Source organism: Lampetra fluviatilis, chromosome 1 (assembly GCF_964198595.1).
Source record: "Lampetra fluviatilis chromosome 1, kcLamFluv1.1, whole genome shotgun sequence".
Classification (NCBI taxonomy): domain Eukaryota; kingdom Metazoa; phylum Chordata; class Hyperoartia; order Petromyzontiformes; family Petromyzontidae; genus Lampetra; species Lampetra fluviatilis.
In genome coordinates, this window is record NC_136275.1 from 1,815,939 (window position 1) to 1,833,693 (window position 17,755).

Consider the following 17,755-nt stretch of genomic DNA (forward strand, 5'->3'; position numbering starts at 1 on the left):
GGGCATGAATATTAATTAAGGGGGGGGGGGGGGGGGCTCTTTTACAGTGATGTCACGCACGGATGTAGCACTGTGCTACGTAGATTAATTTTTTACCGTCACTTTCTGTAAGGAAACGTCGTCATATTTAAAGCGAATTTGCGTAATAAATTATTTAATTCAGCTCGACTTTCCTCTGCGTAAGCGTAAAAATCACCACTCATGTGGGGTGACGTCACGCGGGGGGGGGGGGGCATGTGGAGTGACGTCACGCGGGGGGGGGGCATGTGGAGTGACGTCACGCGCGGGACGGACAGACATTTCTGGGTGATTAGTCGGTAATTTGAGTAGTGGACGACGTTTCGATTTGGCAAATCGCCTGATGATGCTGGATTTTATCACAAGCAAAACATCGTACTACTCACAAATTGTAAATGTTGTGGATTTACTCTCCAACACGCCGGTGGGCTGAAAGTAGTAAATACTTGGCGTTTTGTTTACGTGACAAATCTCTTACTAATTGGCTGTGTCGGGTGGTGGAGGGGTTCGACGCATTTATACTTACGCGATATAACCCAAAAACCTGTATTATTGTGTATTGCTTAAGAAGGGTTGAGTACATGCATCGGCGTGTAACAATTCAGGTTTTAATAGTTTCACGGCTCACGATGTCGTGTACGCTGTAAAAAATAAAATTAAAATTAATAAAAGTAATAATTGAAATAAAATAATAATAATTAATTTTAATGTTATTCATTTTAATTATATTTTTTACCTACGTGATTTTACCGAAAAAAAACCTAAGAGTATGAATCCTTGCAGTCACGAAAACTTAAAATCTAGAAGTGTACGCTGTAATCAAATAGTGCCAAGAATCAATTATTTCAGGCAGTCCGGGCGAGGCAGTACACACACACATATAGAGAGTACATAGAGAGTACCGTCCAACAAACAACGGGCACTGCAGAACGACACTTGAATCGAACAGGAATCGATTCCTGCTTTTAACGATTTCCGGAATCGCTGGAGTCGAATCGCTCGGGGGGAGAAGGCGGAACCGGCAGCTCCACGTGGGCGCCCAGGCCACGTGCGTCCCAGTTGGAGTCCGACCACGGGTGCACCGCATCGCAGCCTCCGCAAGCACCGACCGTGCCGGGGCCGTCTTCTCCGTGTCCTCGGCCCCCTACCCCGAGACTCCGCGGAGGCGATGGCGGCTAAGGCCACGAGGCAGCGGCCCGCGCGGGTGAAAGCGGCCCTGGGCGACCCCTTCCACCTGGCCTGGCCTCTCCTGGACGAGACTCTGGGCGAGGAGCTCGTGGAGGAGCTGAGGGAGGCGCTCGGCGCCGCGGGCCTCGGCAGGGCCAAGGGCCGGCACGGGGACGCCGGGGGGAGGAAGCGCCGGGCAAAGAGGGGAGACGGAGCCAGCGAGAGGAGGAAGGCGACTGGCGAGAAGATGGAGGGCGAGGGGCTAAAGGGGGGCGACGAGAAGATTGAGGTGGGCGGCAGGGCTGAGTGCGCGATGGTGGACAATCGAGGGGCGAGCGTGGACGATGACAGTACGGAGATGAAGGAGAAAGCGGTGGACGAAGATAGCGTCAACAGGACGGGGGAGGGTAAGACTGACAACACTCAAGCGTCGAGGATGGACAAGGCGAAGTCTGCGGACGACGCGAACGAGGAGGTGCACGCCAAAGTCGTCTCAGACGAGACCTCGGGTGACGCAGGGCTGTCGGCTGGCCCCCGTCGCGGTGGCTGGAGCGACGCGTCCGTGCGCAGAGAGGTGGCGCTGGGCGTGAACGAGGTGATCCGCGGGCTGGAGCGTGACGAGCTGAGCCTGGTGCTCGTGTGCGGCACAGCGCGTCCTCCGCTGCTGCCGCGACTCCTGGCCTCGCTGTGTGCAAGTCGCGCGGTGTCTGCAGCGCAGCTGGGAGCGCTGAGCGCCGCCGTGGCTCCTCTGCTGGGGCTGCGCTCCGTGCTGGCGCTCGGGGTGCGGAGGGACGCGCCGAAGCTCGCAAAGGCCGCCGAGATAATCGGTCGGAGGCTGCCGCCGCTCCGTGCGCCTTGGCTGCTGAGCGGCGAGGCGGCCGGCGCTGGGACTGGCGCGGATGTCGCGGTCGGTGCGTGCCGCTTGATGCCGTCGAACGTGAAGAAGATCGTGTCGAACCCCGCTCGCAGGAAGCGCAAGAGGAGTTGAGGTCCCGAGTTTGGGATTTCCCACCCCGCGCATCGCTGTGGTTGTGTGAAGCGAACCCGGCGGGGCTGCTTCACTCGAGGCGGACAGCGGGGTTCATCCCGTGCCGCCAAAGTGGGGGATTACTTAGTTGGAGAAAGCGCCTTGTAATACAACATCGAATTGAATTAAGTTCAAGTGCGCGCAAATAAATATTATAATTGCAACGTACAACGCGTCTGCCAAAGTACTGTTTACACGACAGAACGTGGACTGGTTTTGCGCAAGTTTTTTTACCAACAAGAAACCACTGCCACCTAAACTGCGTTCTAATTTAAAGTTTAGAGAAATGGTTTGAGCGTAAGTTTCATTTGGTCGAATGGTTTTCACTAACCAGTTTTAACATCATCCGTGTGATTTCAAATCGGAGACGCGTTCCTTCGTAAAGTCAGCTTTGAGACTGTCGATCCACAACTTATTTTGATATGCTTGGAAAAATACCCTTTTATTTAATCGGTGTTGACAATGGTTGTAAGCTGTACATTTGCGTATGTTGCCGTGAAAGTGCTAATGTAATAAATTGCTGCCTAAATGCACCGTCGGATTGCGTTGTTGAAATTAATACGTTACTAAGTGGGATACCCAATCCTTTAAAACAATCCATAGCGGGTAACTTACAAAAACCTAGAGCAGAACTCATTGGCATCAAAGCAAAATTTGCTTAACTGAAGGCAGTTTGCGTGGTGCATTGCTTTCAGCAGGGTCACGCTGCTGCTGTCAAACCAGTCATTCATCCAGGAAAACATGACGGGGTAGCAGGCACTTTCAAGAATTTCCTTAACGGTATACTGTAACAGTAAGAGGCCGCCTGAACGTCGGGGATGCGTTCCTCAAATGTGCGACGACGAATATCGAAACGTCAATCAAGGCAATCTACAGGCTAGGTGGCGGCCGAGGGTGGATGCTGTCAGTGACGCGTGTGGGGGTGGAGGCGACGAAAATCAGGTCGTGGTATCTATTGACACCGTACGGTGTCTGCAAAACCACGTGAGTGAGCGCGCAAATCGGGGTATTAATTAGCCCAAATGGTTTAATATTACACCCGTGTAAATCACATGACTGCACCTGCATAACCCATGCACACGCAGATACGTAAAAAAATCTGGCTGTCGCCTGATGAAGCTAGTTGCAATTACTGACAAAATGTCGGACTCCGATTGTAAATGTTGTGGCTTGGCTTTTTAAAACTCCGGTGTGCTGTAGTAATAACGAATTGGCACGTTGTTTACGTAACAACGCTTCCTAGCTGGCTGTCGGGGAGTGGTAGGTTTAACGACACATTTACGCGATCTAACCCAAAAAACCTTTGGATGACGTAAACAATGTAAGACGTCAACCAATGCTGCGGTGCATTCTGGTTCCCTGTCCAATGCCAATCTTCATCCTGCCACCAATGGCGATGCATTACAGGGCAGGAATTTCCACCACATTTACAAGCGTGAATAATAACAGCAAGGCAATAAACAATTGCCTTAAAATGATCACATAGGAGTATTCGGTGTAGTGATTGTTGGGTGTAAAATGGAATCGGCAAAGTATGGCAGTCCACTAGCTCACTGGAATTTATTGCCCAGTAAAGTTGCCCCGACACGTTCATTCAGTGCACACACTGCACAACACCGACACCCCACAATGCATCTTGTTTTTGTTACGTACCACATTGCATTTATTGATGTGGCAGATCCAGGGCAGGTGGGGGGGGGATTCCAACTTTTAAACCTCTGCAAAAACTCAAAATGCTCTCGAATCAACGCTCACTCCTGAACTTTCTGTATCAGCCCTTAGGTATACATTTTATCAATAGCTGGACAACACAACACTGTATTGGAGTTCAATTCGAAACCCCCTGGGATCTGCCGCTGAATCGATATATTACCCAAGTAAGATACAGCAATGAGTATTTAACAATTGCTGTCACATGGCAATGGATGTTAATATCTTAGGGCTAAGGCTATACAATTTAAAGATTACCAAGTTATGTGAATGTTAGGCAACTGTTTGTGGTGTGCCCATATATCTGCTTTCATGTCGTTTATATCAAGGGAATCTCAGCAGAGTTGTAGTGATGACATGACGCGCTGCCTGTGGGTAGTGTGCGATAACTCGTCAATAGCGCTTCAGTATTGCTCGTAAGGTCAATCAATTTTTTGAAACCCAAACTTGAATACTGTCCTGCTAAATTACCAGTTACCAACTTTACCAACGACAATGGTACAATTCAGCATCTGTCATGTCATTGCAAAGTATTTAATAATAAATATGTCTAGCCCCCCAGCTGCACGGAACTAAGCAGTCTGTATATGCAAGCTCAATAAAGTAAGCTCAGGATTTAATTTCTTACAGTGTTAGAACTTAGAAATTGTACAAAAAAAACAGGGCAACACTGAGTCAGGCAATTTTAAAATGCAACAAATGTTTAAAGTTGTTTACACATCTGTTAAAATGCCATATTTTCCATTCTGCAGATAAAATATCAAGCCTAATTAAATTGTTCACAACAGTTTTCCTTTCAATATGTTCATGTTTATGACACTAATCCCAGCAATGGTATTCCATATTACATACTGTATTCAGTGTTTATTCAAGGCCATATGTCTTGTTTAAACACCACCCGTATTTGCTGGATTACCAAATTGTATGGCTCCTATGAGATTTTCACTTGTAAAACACCATAACTGGGCTCCACACCCCCATACATCCTCCTTGTGTTTAATGATGAAGCTGTCCATAGTCAAATTACTGCACTGAGTCGGACTGCTGCGGAACAGCATACATTTCTCCATTAGGTCTTCTGGCTTCTCAGGAATTCCTCAAGTTTTCACTGCAGAACGAGGCCCACCTGTATAAGGGCAAAATAAAAACAGGTTGCACTCAAATTCAAATCACACCACTGGTGAACGTCAAGATGCAAATCGTGCAAATAGGCATCCACTCGCAAACTCATCAAAACAATGATTTTGATATTGCTGTTTTCAGAGAGTTTAAAGCTTCTTTTGCATGTCTGATGTAGATGCAGAGCAACTACAAGTTCACATGCAGGTGGTCAAGCCAGACAATCCTGTCATATATCAACAACTGATATGTAATTGAATACAATCACATATCAATTGACGAATCTAATAATCTAAAGTAAAACTAACTGTTTTCAAATAATATCTTGTCAACCAATGTATTATGGAATTTGAAAACTACGACCCGCAATAAAGCAACAACAGTCCCCAATGTTCTTTAACTTGGCTAAACATCCAGACTAAGGTATGAAATCGATATTTCAATCATACACTTAGGAAATGTAATGACCAGACCACCACCAAATCAGCAATGGTAAACACCAGCAGCCCGGACTAGATTGAAGCTGAATGTCGAGATTTTTCACACAAACTACTGTGCATCTTCATTCCATGTCCTACTAAACTTGGGAACTCATTACCGGTCTTCCAATCTGTAAATGTTTATTTTTTAACCTGATTTTAAGCATTTAACTAATTTTCCGTGTCTAGACTGGTCTTCAGCAACTTGAATTTACAAATACAACGGAGGAGTCAGACCTAGGCAATCACTAATTATTTTTGTAAAGATGCTAACTGATGATTTACCTTCTCGGGCCCCATTTGGGGACAGCGCCAGTTGTAGAGGTAATACTGCAGATTGCCGTCACCAATGCCGAACTTAAGCTTCTCCAGGAAGGTTTTGTTCTCCATTAGGTCTAGCGCGTTAAACACATCGAACCCTTTCTGCAGGGAGACAAGGTGTGGAGGGAGTTACAGTATGGAATTTCCAGAGGCCAGCAACACACAAAGCCTAGAAATATGCTTTGGGTCTTTCGGTAAAGTCACGTAGATAGGTTCAAAGAAAATAACAAAAAAACTACGACGTTTCGATCACAATACAAGCGGTCTATCTACATGACTTTACCGAAAGACCCATAGAATATGAATTCCTGCAGTCACGAAAGCTTTTAGCCAAGCTTAGAAATCTTTCAAACCGTTTCCATCTTCAACTGAGCAGCACTCGTATCAGTAAAATGCATTAAATGGCTGTTGTATGATGGTAAAGGTTATTTATAAGATCATAAAAGTGTGGAGAGACAGTTTTAAAACACAATCATTCATAACACATTTGGTTAAACAGCACATTAAGACTAAGTGTTACAATAAACCAAACATCAGTATGATGTGACTTCATATTTTCATCATATCGATTTAGTATTACAAAGAATCGAGTTTAAAGTCAAATACACTAATATATGGGTTATATAATTTGTTTGCAGAAAGGCAAAACCGACAAAGGAGATGGACCTGTATTTGGTAAACTAGCATAGAGTATTGATTGAAAGCTTTCGTGACTGCAGGGATTCATATTCTTGGTTCTTTCGGTAAAGTCACGGAGAAGGGAAATAATAAAAATATAAATTTTTATTGTTTTATATTTTTATTATTTCCCTTCTACGTGACTTTACCGAAAGAACCAAGAATGTAGCATAGAGTAGTTGCTGTTTGTAATAAAATACAAAGCCCATACAACACACTCCTCTATCTCACCGATTTGGCCAGGACTAGTGCGTCGTTCATGAGCTCGAGCAGTGGCGTCTTGGTGTGCACGTTGTAAAAGGAGTAAGCTGCCTTCAGAGTCTTGTGCACCGAGTGGTGCATCACGGTGGAAGGGAGCGTGTAGAAGCTCAGGAAGTCCGTTATCTCCTTTGACTCGGGATTCTGCGCTCGGAGGAAAAGGTTACAAGTGAAACACGTTAGCGGATACAGAATTCTCCATAAACAGGTTTTTTTTTTAGATTGCGTACATTTAAATGTGTCGTTAAACCCGCCAACACCCGACAGCCAATTAGTCAAGTTTGTGTCGGGTGGTGGCGGGTTTAACACCACATTTATATTTACGCGATCTAACCCAAAACAACCTGGATATTGGCCTCAAAAGCCTACGTGTTAAACTGGATACAGAACTTAGTTTGTGAATTATAGATCTTATCAGGGGTGGCGGATTGGCTTTGTGTTCCCACCTCCACGATGAACGTGTCGATGATGCCTTCTCGCGGCAGCAGCCAATGGGACACCTCCTCCTCGTCCATCACTGGCGTCAGGTGAAAGCGCTGCAGGTAGAGCAGCAGCAACGCGTGCACGCGCTTCACGTCACGCGCCTCCATTGGCCGCAGCCCTTGCGTCTTCAGATCCTGGGTTCAAGGGAAGTGGACGAAAGACAGAGAAGCAACAACAATAATAAGTTCCTGTATAACAAACAGACTCCTAGATGAACTAAACATTCAAATTAAATCAATACTTCATCAAAAGAAACGTGAAACAATGCAATAGTCTCGCGTATTATTCCACTTATGCATTTAAAAAGAGGCTTATTGTCTCACTTTGTTGTCACCTGGGCTTGAAAGGCTCCCTACCTAATCGTATTGCCGTTCATTTACACCCCATACGTTTTGTGCGAATGTGTTGATGCTGCAAGCCCTTTACTGGCGGCATGGTGCAAGTGTGCATCAGGATGGGCCGAAAACAACTCTTGAAGGAACACCCAACGGCATATTTTTTTCAAGAAAAAAAAACTGCACAGATAACCGTAATTGCCAATCGTCCTGACACGTGTACGAATTACCAACACGAATAAAGGTGGCCCACCTCTGGCAGGCGGTAGAGCTTCAGGGTGCGCTGCATGGTCATGTTCCTGCTTAAGTGAGAGAACTTGACTTCGATGAGTTTCCGCGGGTTCAGCGAGCGATGCCAATACCTGCAAGAGAAGGCCAACATCGTTTCTCACACTTCTCTCTCACGCACACCAGATGGATATGGTGAATAACTGTTTTGAAGGAAGATACAACCCCCAAAATAGTTACCTTGGAGATAAGTAGGCTGTGTATGCTGGGCTGTCCAGCACAAGTGTGAGGCTCTGACAATTACATTTTATTTTATAAATTATGGTCAGACACCACAGTGATGTATGTATTATGAAGAACTTCTTTCGCACCGCACGTAGCCAACCGTGCTAATCGGAGGTGCGAGGGAAGGACAAAATGTAAATTATGTCATAATTATATACTTGACTGTATGTTAAAGTATATTTCCATTTACAATGCTTCACCCTTCAAACAGCTCGAACACACTAAACCTAGTGACATTTCCAAAGAGCATGTGTATACAAATAACATTACCCTCCAATGCCTTTATCCACATTGTGCTTCGGGGCACCACGCAGTTAAAAGTGATTGTTTCAGAAGGCAGGCGGAGTGGGCGCGCTTGGCAAGGGGAGGCAAACCTGCAGGTGGACACAGGCTTGGGGAGCACGACGCCAGCTGTGTACACAGCCTGGAAGATGCCCTCGCGGTTGACGCGGCGTGTGATCTCCCGGATCAGCACGGGCGCCACACGCTTGGAGCGCAGCTTCTTGTGCACGCACAGAAAGTTGATCTCCACCATCTTCTTCATACTGCGCACACACAACGGGCGTTTGATAAAACGCGGCTTATGGTGGCTGCGACAAGGTTTTTGTGTTGTTGTATGGAAAATAATGGCTGTGACAATATATGATGCACATCTACAAATTCTGTATGTTTAACATGTTAAAAGGAATTTTACATGGAAATTCAAGTAATCAGTTAGCAACAGCAACACGTGAATAAATTATGTTTCTGTAGGTGCAAGTCATTCATTTGACTGCAATCATTTATTTGAAATGTGCAGCAGGGGATAATTGTAATATGGCCAAATTCCACTGTGAGTTATGCGCCTGTTAAACAATTGAAAGGTTGCCTAATTGAATTAGTCGTACGACTGAAAAGACAACCGTGGATGTCCGTTGGGCAAGATTTGCCTCTACAATGGAAATGTGGAATGTACACCTTTGCCTGAGAGCCACCAACGGAGATGAGTATCACACACCTGCTTGTTTGAGGAGACAATCCGATTTTAACTTCAGGATTTAAATGACATCAAAAGTTTAGCCAATGACCACAAATGCATATACGAGCTTGCCCCATGTTTCCCCCCACTCACACTTCGTAGATGCGGATGGTGGCTGGAACGGCGCTGATGAAACCAACCAGCTTTTTGTTGGAGACAACACGAACGCCGCAATGCCACTGGGACATCCAACCCGGCGGACGCAGGGCCCTGGAGCATTCAGAGAGATTCTATGTTAACCTTACCAGCATATTAAAGGAACAAAGAAAAAATAAGATTACCGACAATACCACAAATGCATACTAATATTCAAAATTACGACAGTTTTTTTTATTGAAGAGGCAATGTTGCTACACTTACCATTGCAGGAACTCTGGGGAGTAGTCAAAGCGAAACATGTTGTCATCATCCTCGACATAGTTTTCATTCAAGAGCGTGTACAGCTCTTTCAGCTACAGCGGTCCACACGCACACACAAAAACACCCATTACAGTTACAACACCTTCAGTTCACGATATTTCTTTAAACTTTAGTGACCTATCTTTAACCTTTAACTGTACATTTTTTTAATGAAGTCACCTGCTAGTTTTCTAATGACCATTGCACTGCCAACTGATCATTGTTTGGGTGATTTGTCTACCTTTCTTGTACTTTGCACTACTATAATGTTTTTGCATTGTTTGTTGTTGTAACGGTTCTTACCGGTCCCTACTGGACATACATCTGTGAAAAAGAGCTCATCGGATTTTTCCAGTATAAATACGAATTCTAATATTCATAAAATGCATGACTTGAATGTTAAACTACTAGAAATAGTCAATTGTATGACACTTGTCTTAGGGGTAGATGCATCACCCACCACAGCGGCATTGCTGATGTCAAGAGTGTCCCACGCGAAACCAGCTGGCAGGGAGTACGGTTCCTGCCTCACACTATCCTTGTCGGGCTCTATGGGCCCATGCACCGTGACATCCTCATCTGTAAAACACACACACGCACGCTTATCTTCAAATGAAATTAATAACACCGTGCAGATGATTCCCGACGTCAAAGTGTCACATTATAATTCACCTCTGCCACCAGAATGAAAATGTGCATGAACACAGAAATGGAGAGGCTGCAGATGTCTTAAGGCCAACTCATAACGATATCTAAAAACAAACAAGTCGTCAATAACGCTGCCTTTAAATTGAAAAGAATATATAACAGGCGACGCTTCAGCACGATGGCCCTCCTTCATAGTACATGAAGGTGGCAGAGAAATATTGGGTACGAGTTGGAGGCTGCACTTTACACCATGGGGCCTGAAAGGAAAATACAAAAATGTTTCTTGTTAAACTATTTTTGAATTACCTATTAGTAGCTATTCATAAACGAACCCTTCAATAATCAAAAACAGTATGAAACACGTTAGTATTGAAAGTATTATTATAAAATCTTGCTGGCGCATTGCGCTTTCGCAAGAATGGTTTTAGTACGGACGTATGCATGCTGAACATATTCCGCACTGTACGTAGCTAACTGTGAGGTTAATGCGTAATCAAATTCGTGATGCATTCCTGGGCCCAATTATAAGTTCAAATTGTATAAGAATTCTCCAGATATGTAAGGGTCAAAAGAGATAAAGGGACTTTGTAATGGTTTGAATTTCCTGCACCTTGCAAGTAGGGGAGGGTCATTGATCGGAGGAAATATAAAAACGAGTTCTATATGTATTTTGAGCCTTGCTTTCCAATATTATTGAGAAATTTAATGTCTTATGTAAACAAATGTGTGCTCCAAAATGAGGTACACCATATTTTAACTTAAAAAGGGATAAGGTTTGTCTAGCACGCAATAATAAAGTAATGTTCTAAGTGAAGGCGAGGTATTCACTCAGTCCTGCCAGCTGAACGGTATTCAATTTGAAAATGTGGTGGCTCTTCTATCATATTTCTGACATGTCACTGGGGCTATGGCTCCCAATGTGGAAGTGACGAGCCAGTGGTTTGGGCTTGTCTGCATCGTGAGCTGAACGAAGATGTTGGGTAAGCTATCAGCGAGGCATTCACCAGTGTTTTTGAATGCAGTGGAGGCCACAGTGTTTTTTGCGTGACGCAATAAAAAACTGAATGTTGGTTGTGCATGTAAACTTATGGTATGTCAAAAATTATGTTCTGGGTAATTTGATCTGTGTATCAGTCGACAGGAAGATACACATGTTAGAGCTTCTCCGATTACATGGGAAGGTGCCTGGTATGCTATTGTTGGTGTTTCACGTAGAGCTGTTCTGCAAGTTCTGCGGAACGCAACCCGGCGGGTGGTTTCCGTAATAATGTTGTCAGTTTGAATCACTCCTTAGGATATTCAAATTGTTAAGGATTTTTTTTATATACAGGTTTGATGGGTGGTATGTCAGGACAACTGACACCCTATCCTGTCCTTTGGTTAACTACTTGCATGTTGCTTCACAATCTACTGAGAAGGGACATTGGTATGCAGTCGACTACCTCTTCAGGGAATTGGTTTGCTGTGAAAAACCTCTCATTTCATTGGCTTAGTTATCAAAATCTCCATCGTTGCTGTATAAGCGCTGGAGGAGGAGAAACTGTGAAAATTGTATATTGCCTTTTTGGTGTTAACAGCCTCTGCTTTTTGGACATCAGCCAGTCCATCCAAGAGGATACACTAACCATTTATGTGACATGCAAACTAAGAGACTCAATACTCCTACATAATCAACACATCATCACACTCTCCCCACACTATTTTCCTTTTAAGACAGGGTTATTGATGAATGCATTTATTTTGTAATTTGTGCACCACTAACGATGCAGTATGACCAAACAATTCGAATAAAAATATCTGTGAAGATAACTGGAAGTAATCAGGACTTGAATATTTGCCTATACGCTGTGATATTTCAGCACGATGATGAGAATGTGTAATGCGGAATCATTAGTTTTATTCATTTTACGATGTGTTAACATGGCTGAGAATAGGAACCACAGTGCAGGCTGTGTTTTCTTGACACGTCACGTGCACTTGACAGAGACCATTCGTAGAAATGTGTCTTTAGAGAAATGGAAATAACGTGCAATGATTATTATTTTTAGTACTTAAACGGACATTGTCTACGATGTTAGGAATACAGTTGAAGGAACGACTTTGGTTGGCTTGATATTAGTCTGCTTCTATTATGTGTTATACTATCGTATGTTTGTCTTGGCAAGACAGGCGACCGTTGCTTCATCAGCAGCGTGGAGGGCCCTGAGACCACCGTCGAGTCCAGTCAGGGGCCACTCGTGGACAATATGCGACGTGGCCCGTCGCTAACCACATCCACGTAATGGGTTGTCATTCTGGACCAAGGTTTGCAGGAGTTATATGATTAAATGTATTTTGTTCAGGACAAACAAAGTAATCCGATTCATCATCCTGTCAGAACGCTCCTACATTAAACATTTGTTAAAATGCAACAGACACACACTGTTGTATGCCAAGTCATGTTTTAAAATGAGGCAGTCACAACAATGTATCGCGTGCCCTTCTCACAGCTACAAGCAAGTCCACCCCATCAGTGAGACAGCAAGGGTACACAACTGTACATGTGCAGTGGCACCGGCCGACACGTACCAAGCTTAGGGACGGGCTGGGTGTCCCAGAACTGGTAGTTGCGCTTGCTGGCCTCCTCCAAGTTGCGTGCAGGGCCCGGGCAAACATTGAGAAGTTCCATGGCGCGCTGCAGATCCTGCAGCTTCTGCACCGGAACGGCGGTCACGGCATTACCCTTCACATACGGCAGTGACCCGCATCAAGTAACAAAGACGATTTACAACTATGGGAATGCCACGTGCTCACCGAAACTGCACGAGATTTATGCCACACCAACGGCTATATGGTTGCGAGAGAATATATTACGTAAACTCTAACCAATCAGCAGTCAATCAAAGCCCAAGATCTAGCACGCCAGTGCACGTCAGTGTGGCACAACCGCAGAGAAGACTAAAGTCTTGGATCTACCTTCACATCCTGCGAGTCTGAAGCAGAGTCGGACTTTGTAAGTCCTTTTTCCTTTTTTCTCTTTTGCTTCTTTTTCTTCTTCTTTGCTGAAGCGGGATCCCCACTGGGACTCCTAACGCATAAACACGCAGCACAGGTTAGGGCGAGCGTGGCAAGCTGGAGAGAGGTGAGCGTGAGAGTTCAGGAAGTGGGTCACCTCGGATAGGGTCAAGCACATGGCAGTGAGGAGATGAGGAGGTAGTTTTTAAGGTGACGTGTGGTGAGAGCGAGTTACAATGTAGGAAGTAGAAGAGGGATATGGAGTGGGTCGTGCGTTTAGGTGTAGAGTGATGTGAGATAGGTGGTGGTGAGGAAGTGCAATGATGAAGGATGATGAATGATGAGTGTAGGAGACAGATGGTGAAATGATACGCAACAATGAGGTATAATGACATGTGATGATCAGGTTATGTTATTGATAATTTGTAGCTGTAATAAAGTATAATGATGACGTGTGACGTATAATTATGACGCAAATGCACAGACAACTTGCGATGTATGTTGAACTTCTTTCGCGCCGTACGTAGCCAACCATGCTACTGGGAGGTGCAGTAAAAATGCCACTAAGCAGAGTTGAGCCTCGATAGCGAGGATGGGCAGGTGTTACAGGCTGTTGCTGCAGGGATACCATGGGGGGCAGCATACGGCGACGGAGAAAGCGTCATTGTTTGACTGTACTGTACTTCAACGCTCCTACGCCCTGCACCAACCCGCATTGACTTACGAAGTTAAGTTTGGGAAGATCACTCCCCTTAAATAATGGAAGAGGCTCCCACCCAGCAGCGGGCTGATAAAAAGGATTGTACATGTACAAGGTGTGTTAAGGTGATGCATTGTATGTTTCGCACCGATGTGTGGGATTTAACAAGGTGCACGTGCAATGGCAAGGTCAACGATGATGACGAGGTGTGATGACGTGTGACCAACAACTGCTCGTGGCCCCACTCAGTTAGCCATGCGATGAGTAATGACGATGATGAAAAAAAAAACAATCGGCATGTTTATGCGATTTGAGTGTATGTTTAACGAAACGTTGTAATTACCCCGCGTGCATTTGGTGACGGCATCTCTGTGTAATTATGACGAGAGGATGCGCGCAGTGAAGGGGGGGGGGGTGTATTTGTTTGTGGCGGTGATGAGATGAATAATAATTGTGCGTAATTACGAGGTTAACAATGCCCAAGTTGAATGTGCGATGAGGTGCAATGAGAGTGAGCGTCGTCTCCCACCTTCTTTGGAACCCCCCGCGATAGCGTTGTGTGTGTGTGTGGCGATAGTGCAATTACAACGAAGTGTCATGATGCTCGGTATGATGGGGGGCCGTCCCCTTAACATTTGTCATGATGATGATGATGCACGTGGTGTGCAATGGTGAGGTGTGATCATCGAGTATAAAGACGACGACGACACATGTAAACGATAAGCGTATCGTCATCACCGTAACGAGGAGCAATCCCCTCCCCGCTCATCTTGACATGTGATTGATGATGATGTGTGAAGATGATGATGTGTGATGATGATGATGTGTGAAGATGATGATGTGGGACGACGAAGTATGGCCTATGATGTGCAATCGCGTTTAACGATGGCGATTGATGACGAGCAGTCGTGTGCGTCTCGGATCGCCGTGTTGAACGACGTGTGACGAACACGAGGGGGGCAATGCAGCAAACTAAAAAAAATTGTACTGTACTCGGGACGTCCGTTCTATGCTCCCTCCCGCCCGCTCGTCTGAAACCCACGTGGCGAACGAAGCATGGCCAAAAAGACCGCCGCGACACGCAACCAACAATCGTGGCATTACTAAAATAAAAAAGGGATGATGATGGTGGTGGTGAAGACGACGACGCTGATCATACGTAATGACAAAATGTATAATGTTGATGTGTGAAGACGACGATGACGACCGCGGATGAGAAGTTGGCCGCTCTTTTTCGCCACGTTGAGATGAAGATGCTCTTTGGACGAGGCGTCTTGAAGCGTGACGAGGTTTTACTGACAGCTCGGATGAATGATGACTGAATGACGACGGTTATGAAGATCAGCAATCACTGTAACACGTGCCCTCTGTGGTCGTGAAGTCGACCATCGTGTCTCGGTTGTACTCGTGCCAATGATCGATTAATTAAGGGGGGGGGGGTGTTAAAGATGAATGAATAACCTTATGTTGATTTTTAAAACGACGGAGTTTAACTATGACAACGAGGTTGTAGCGCTACGAACAATTGTTTGATAATGGCAACGTTAATAAATCACGGGGTTAACGATGAGCCGGTAATGTTGCTGGTTAAGATAAATGATAATACATTCTAATTCACGAGATGTATGTAAGATTGTAATAGTTTTGGTTTATTTATAATCAGGCGAGAACCCAAGCGGCCACAAGAGTGACACTTTGGCAACTGGATAAGACGTTTAATGGCGATAATGAAGATGATGGGGATGTGTTCGTCTCACGATCGTGATGTTTAATGTGAAGAGGTGGTATTGATTAGGTGGTATTGATTAGGTGTTATGTTTGTAACGATAAGTGCAATAATCGCGCGGTGTGTTTCACGTCGAATATGACGAGGTGGGACGATGGCGAGTTAATGCTACGAATGCGTAAATACAATGTGTGATATGAGGTAATTAGCAAGGACTAACGCGCAATAATCGTCACACTTGACGGTTAACAATGTAACTGACGAGCTTGCCCTGGTACTACCGCAACGCATTACAATGAGGTCCAACAATCGGCGGTGTAATGATAATGACGAGGTGAAATGCTGCTGCTGCCGATGTGTGACGGTACTGGCTGCAAGAACGTCCAAGTTCAGCCACGATTCAATGAAAAGACAACAGACGCGTAACGAAACACCGCCGATGATTCCGACGAAGCCGACTCGCCCATTCCTTCCTCCTGGGCCTCAGGTCGCGCGGGGTCGACCACCGCCACCCAGACCCACAACCCCCCTCACAACCCCTCGCTCAACGCCGCCTTCACCCCCACACCCTCGTCCGCCACCACCACCTCCTCTCCGTACCCGTCGTCGTGCTCGGCCTCGTCCTCGTTGTCGCCGTCGATGCCGCACGTGTCGGGGTCTTCGAGCTCGAGGCTCTGCGCGCTCAGCGCCGACTCGGAGTCTTCCGCCATCGCGGCCGCACCGCCCGGTCCCGGCCCCCAACGCGTCCAGCGCGCCTGCGCGAAGGTGCCGCCGGCCAATCAGCGCTCGCGCACGCCGTCACGTGTTACGCGGCGAAGGCGGTGCGCGGAGAGAGCGATCATGCACCGCGCACGCGGCCCCCCCGGCTTCCGTTTGCTGCTGCCGCCGCCCCCACCCCCCACCCCCCACCCCCCACCCCCCACCCCCCACCCCCTACACCCTACACCGTTCGCGCCGCTCGTGAGCCGGCCGACTGAGCATGCACCGTGTGAAAGTGTGAGGGCTGCGTGGTGACGTCGGGCACGCGACGCGAGCGGGTGAGCGGCGTGGTGACGTCAGCACGCAACGCGAGCGGGTGGGCGGCGTGGTGACGTCGGCACGCGACGTGAGCGGGTGAGCGGCGTGGTGACGTCAGCACGCTGTGTATCCACTGCTGGCTGCAATGAATCGACGCACGGTGATTCTTCTGTAACTTTATTTTTTCTTCGAATATCTTACCCGGATTAATCCCATAAGATGTGGAACATCTCGCGTGCAAAGAGTGTCAAGAGTGCAGGCATTGCGTTCGCGATGCGATCTGCTGCACTGCACAGTGTGTGTGTATCTTACGATGTGAACATTAGACACGAGCACAAACCATTGCACGGGGTTCGACGCCAGTACCGTTATTTTATCGCAATGGATATTGTGATCGATGAATTGCAATCGATATTAATCGATTATTCGACGCGCCTTTAACACCGCCCCGACTGGAAGGGGGCCGTCCATAAATGACGTCACGCACCTGGGGGGGGGGGGTCAGACATTTGTGACGATGTGTGACGAGGGGGGGGGGGGTTTGAGAAATGTGACGTCACAATCAAAATGCGCAACTTTAGTTAAATATAGACGACACGTTCTACTTAATTAAATAGACTTTTTTAATAAACGTTTTCTCCTACAACATCAGAGTGCAGCGCCACATTAAATACGCACTACAATGACAATAGTTTAAAGCGATTTGAAGCATGTATTATTTGGGGGGGGGCAGAGCTTTGTGACGTCATATTTGTGGGGGGGGGGGGTCTGACTTTTTGTGACGCCGTGTGACGAGGGGGGGGGGGTCAAAAATAGTCCAAAATCGCGTGACGTCATTTATGGACGGCCCCAAGGCGGTACACGCGATCCACGACCCCAAACGAGTTTAGAACTCGTCACGATTCCTTGTTGCAAATCGATTCAAGAACAAATTGTCTCAAATTGACCCACTCGTTTGCATTGTTTATCGTTTCCTCCACCCCCTTCTCTCTCTATGTCACATTGACCAAGTCTGCTCACGCAATTGTCCCACCGTGTAGCTCTGACCGAGTATCCGCGCCACATCGAAAAATTATCGATTCGCCGCTCGCCACTGTTCGATTCGTGAATCGCTGTGCGCATGCGCGGCGTGCTCGGTCGCTCAG

The 17,755-nt window shown here is 46.4% G+C and overlaps 2 protein-coding genes across 3 annotated transcripts; one reads left to right on the forward strand and one right to left on the reverse strand.

The window, feature by feature from the left end:
- Nucleotides 1–1,011: 1,011 nt before the first annotated feature.
- Nucleotides 1,012–2,619, forward strand: RPP38 (ribonuclease P/MRP subunit p38). The gene has a single exon (XM_078855813.1). It carries the CDS (start codon nt 1,187–1,189, stop codon nt 2,171–2,173), a length of 987 nt encoding a protein of 328 aa, XP_078711939.1. The 5' UTR covers nt 1,012–1,186; the 3' UTR covers nt 2,174–2,619.
- A 1,128-nt stretch (nt 2,620–3,747) lies between these two features.
- NMT2 (N-myristoyltransferase 2) lies at nt 3,748–16,360 on the reverse strand. 2 transcript variants are annotated; one of them, XM_078880370.1, is made up of 12 exons: nt 16,194–16,360; nt 13,129–13,240; nt 12,742–12,862; nt 9,986–10,104; nt 9,487–9,578; nt 9,220–9,336; nt 8,483–8,653; nt 7,849–7,957; nt 7,224–7,394; nt 6,751–6,921; nt 5,806–5,943; nt 3,748–5,048 (listed from the first exon to the last, which is right to left on the reverse strand). In XM_078880370.1, the coding sequence occupies exons 1-12, from the start codon at nt 16,301–16,303 to the stop codon at nt 5,028–5,030; spliced, it is 1,452 nt and encodes a 483-aa protein (XP_078736496.1). In that variant the 5' UTR covers nt 16,304–16,360; the 3' UTR covers nt 3,748–5,027. The 2 variants fall into 2 exon arrangements, with proteins under 2 accessions (XP_078736496.1, XP_078736414.1); XM_078880288.1 differs by having other exon boundaries at nt 12,742–12,865.
- Nucleotides 16,361–17,755: the final 1,395 nt, after the last annotated feature.

Bases quoted from the DNA above. Each gene is read 5' to 3' on its own strand.
- RPP38 (XM_078855813.1), top strand. From the start codon at position 1,187: ATGGCGGCTAAGGCCACGAGGCAGCGGCCCGCGCGGGTGAAAGCGGCC.
- NMT2 (XM_078880288.1), bottom strand. From the start codon at position 16,303: ATGGCGGAAGACTCCGAGTCGGCGCTGAGCGCGCAGAGCCTCGAGCTC. The intron at 9,337-9,486 runs GTAAGTGTAGCA...TGAATGCTCCAG, and splicing joins TCCCCAGAGTTCCTGCAATG to GGCCCTGCGTCCGCCGGGTT. The intron at 5,944-6,750 runs GTGAGATAGAGG...GTCTCCCTGCAG, and splicing joins CACTAGTCCTGGCCAAATCG to AAAGGGTTCGATGTGTTTAA.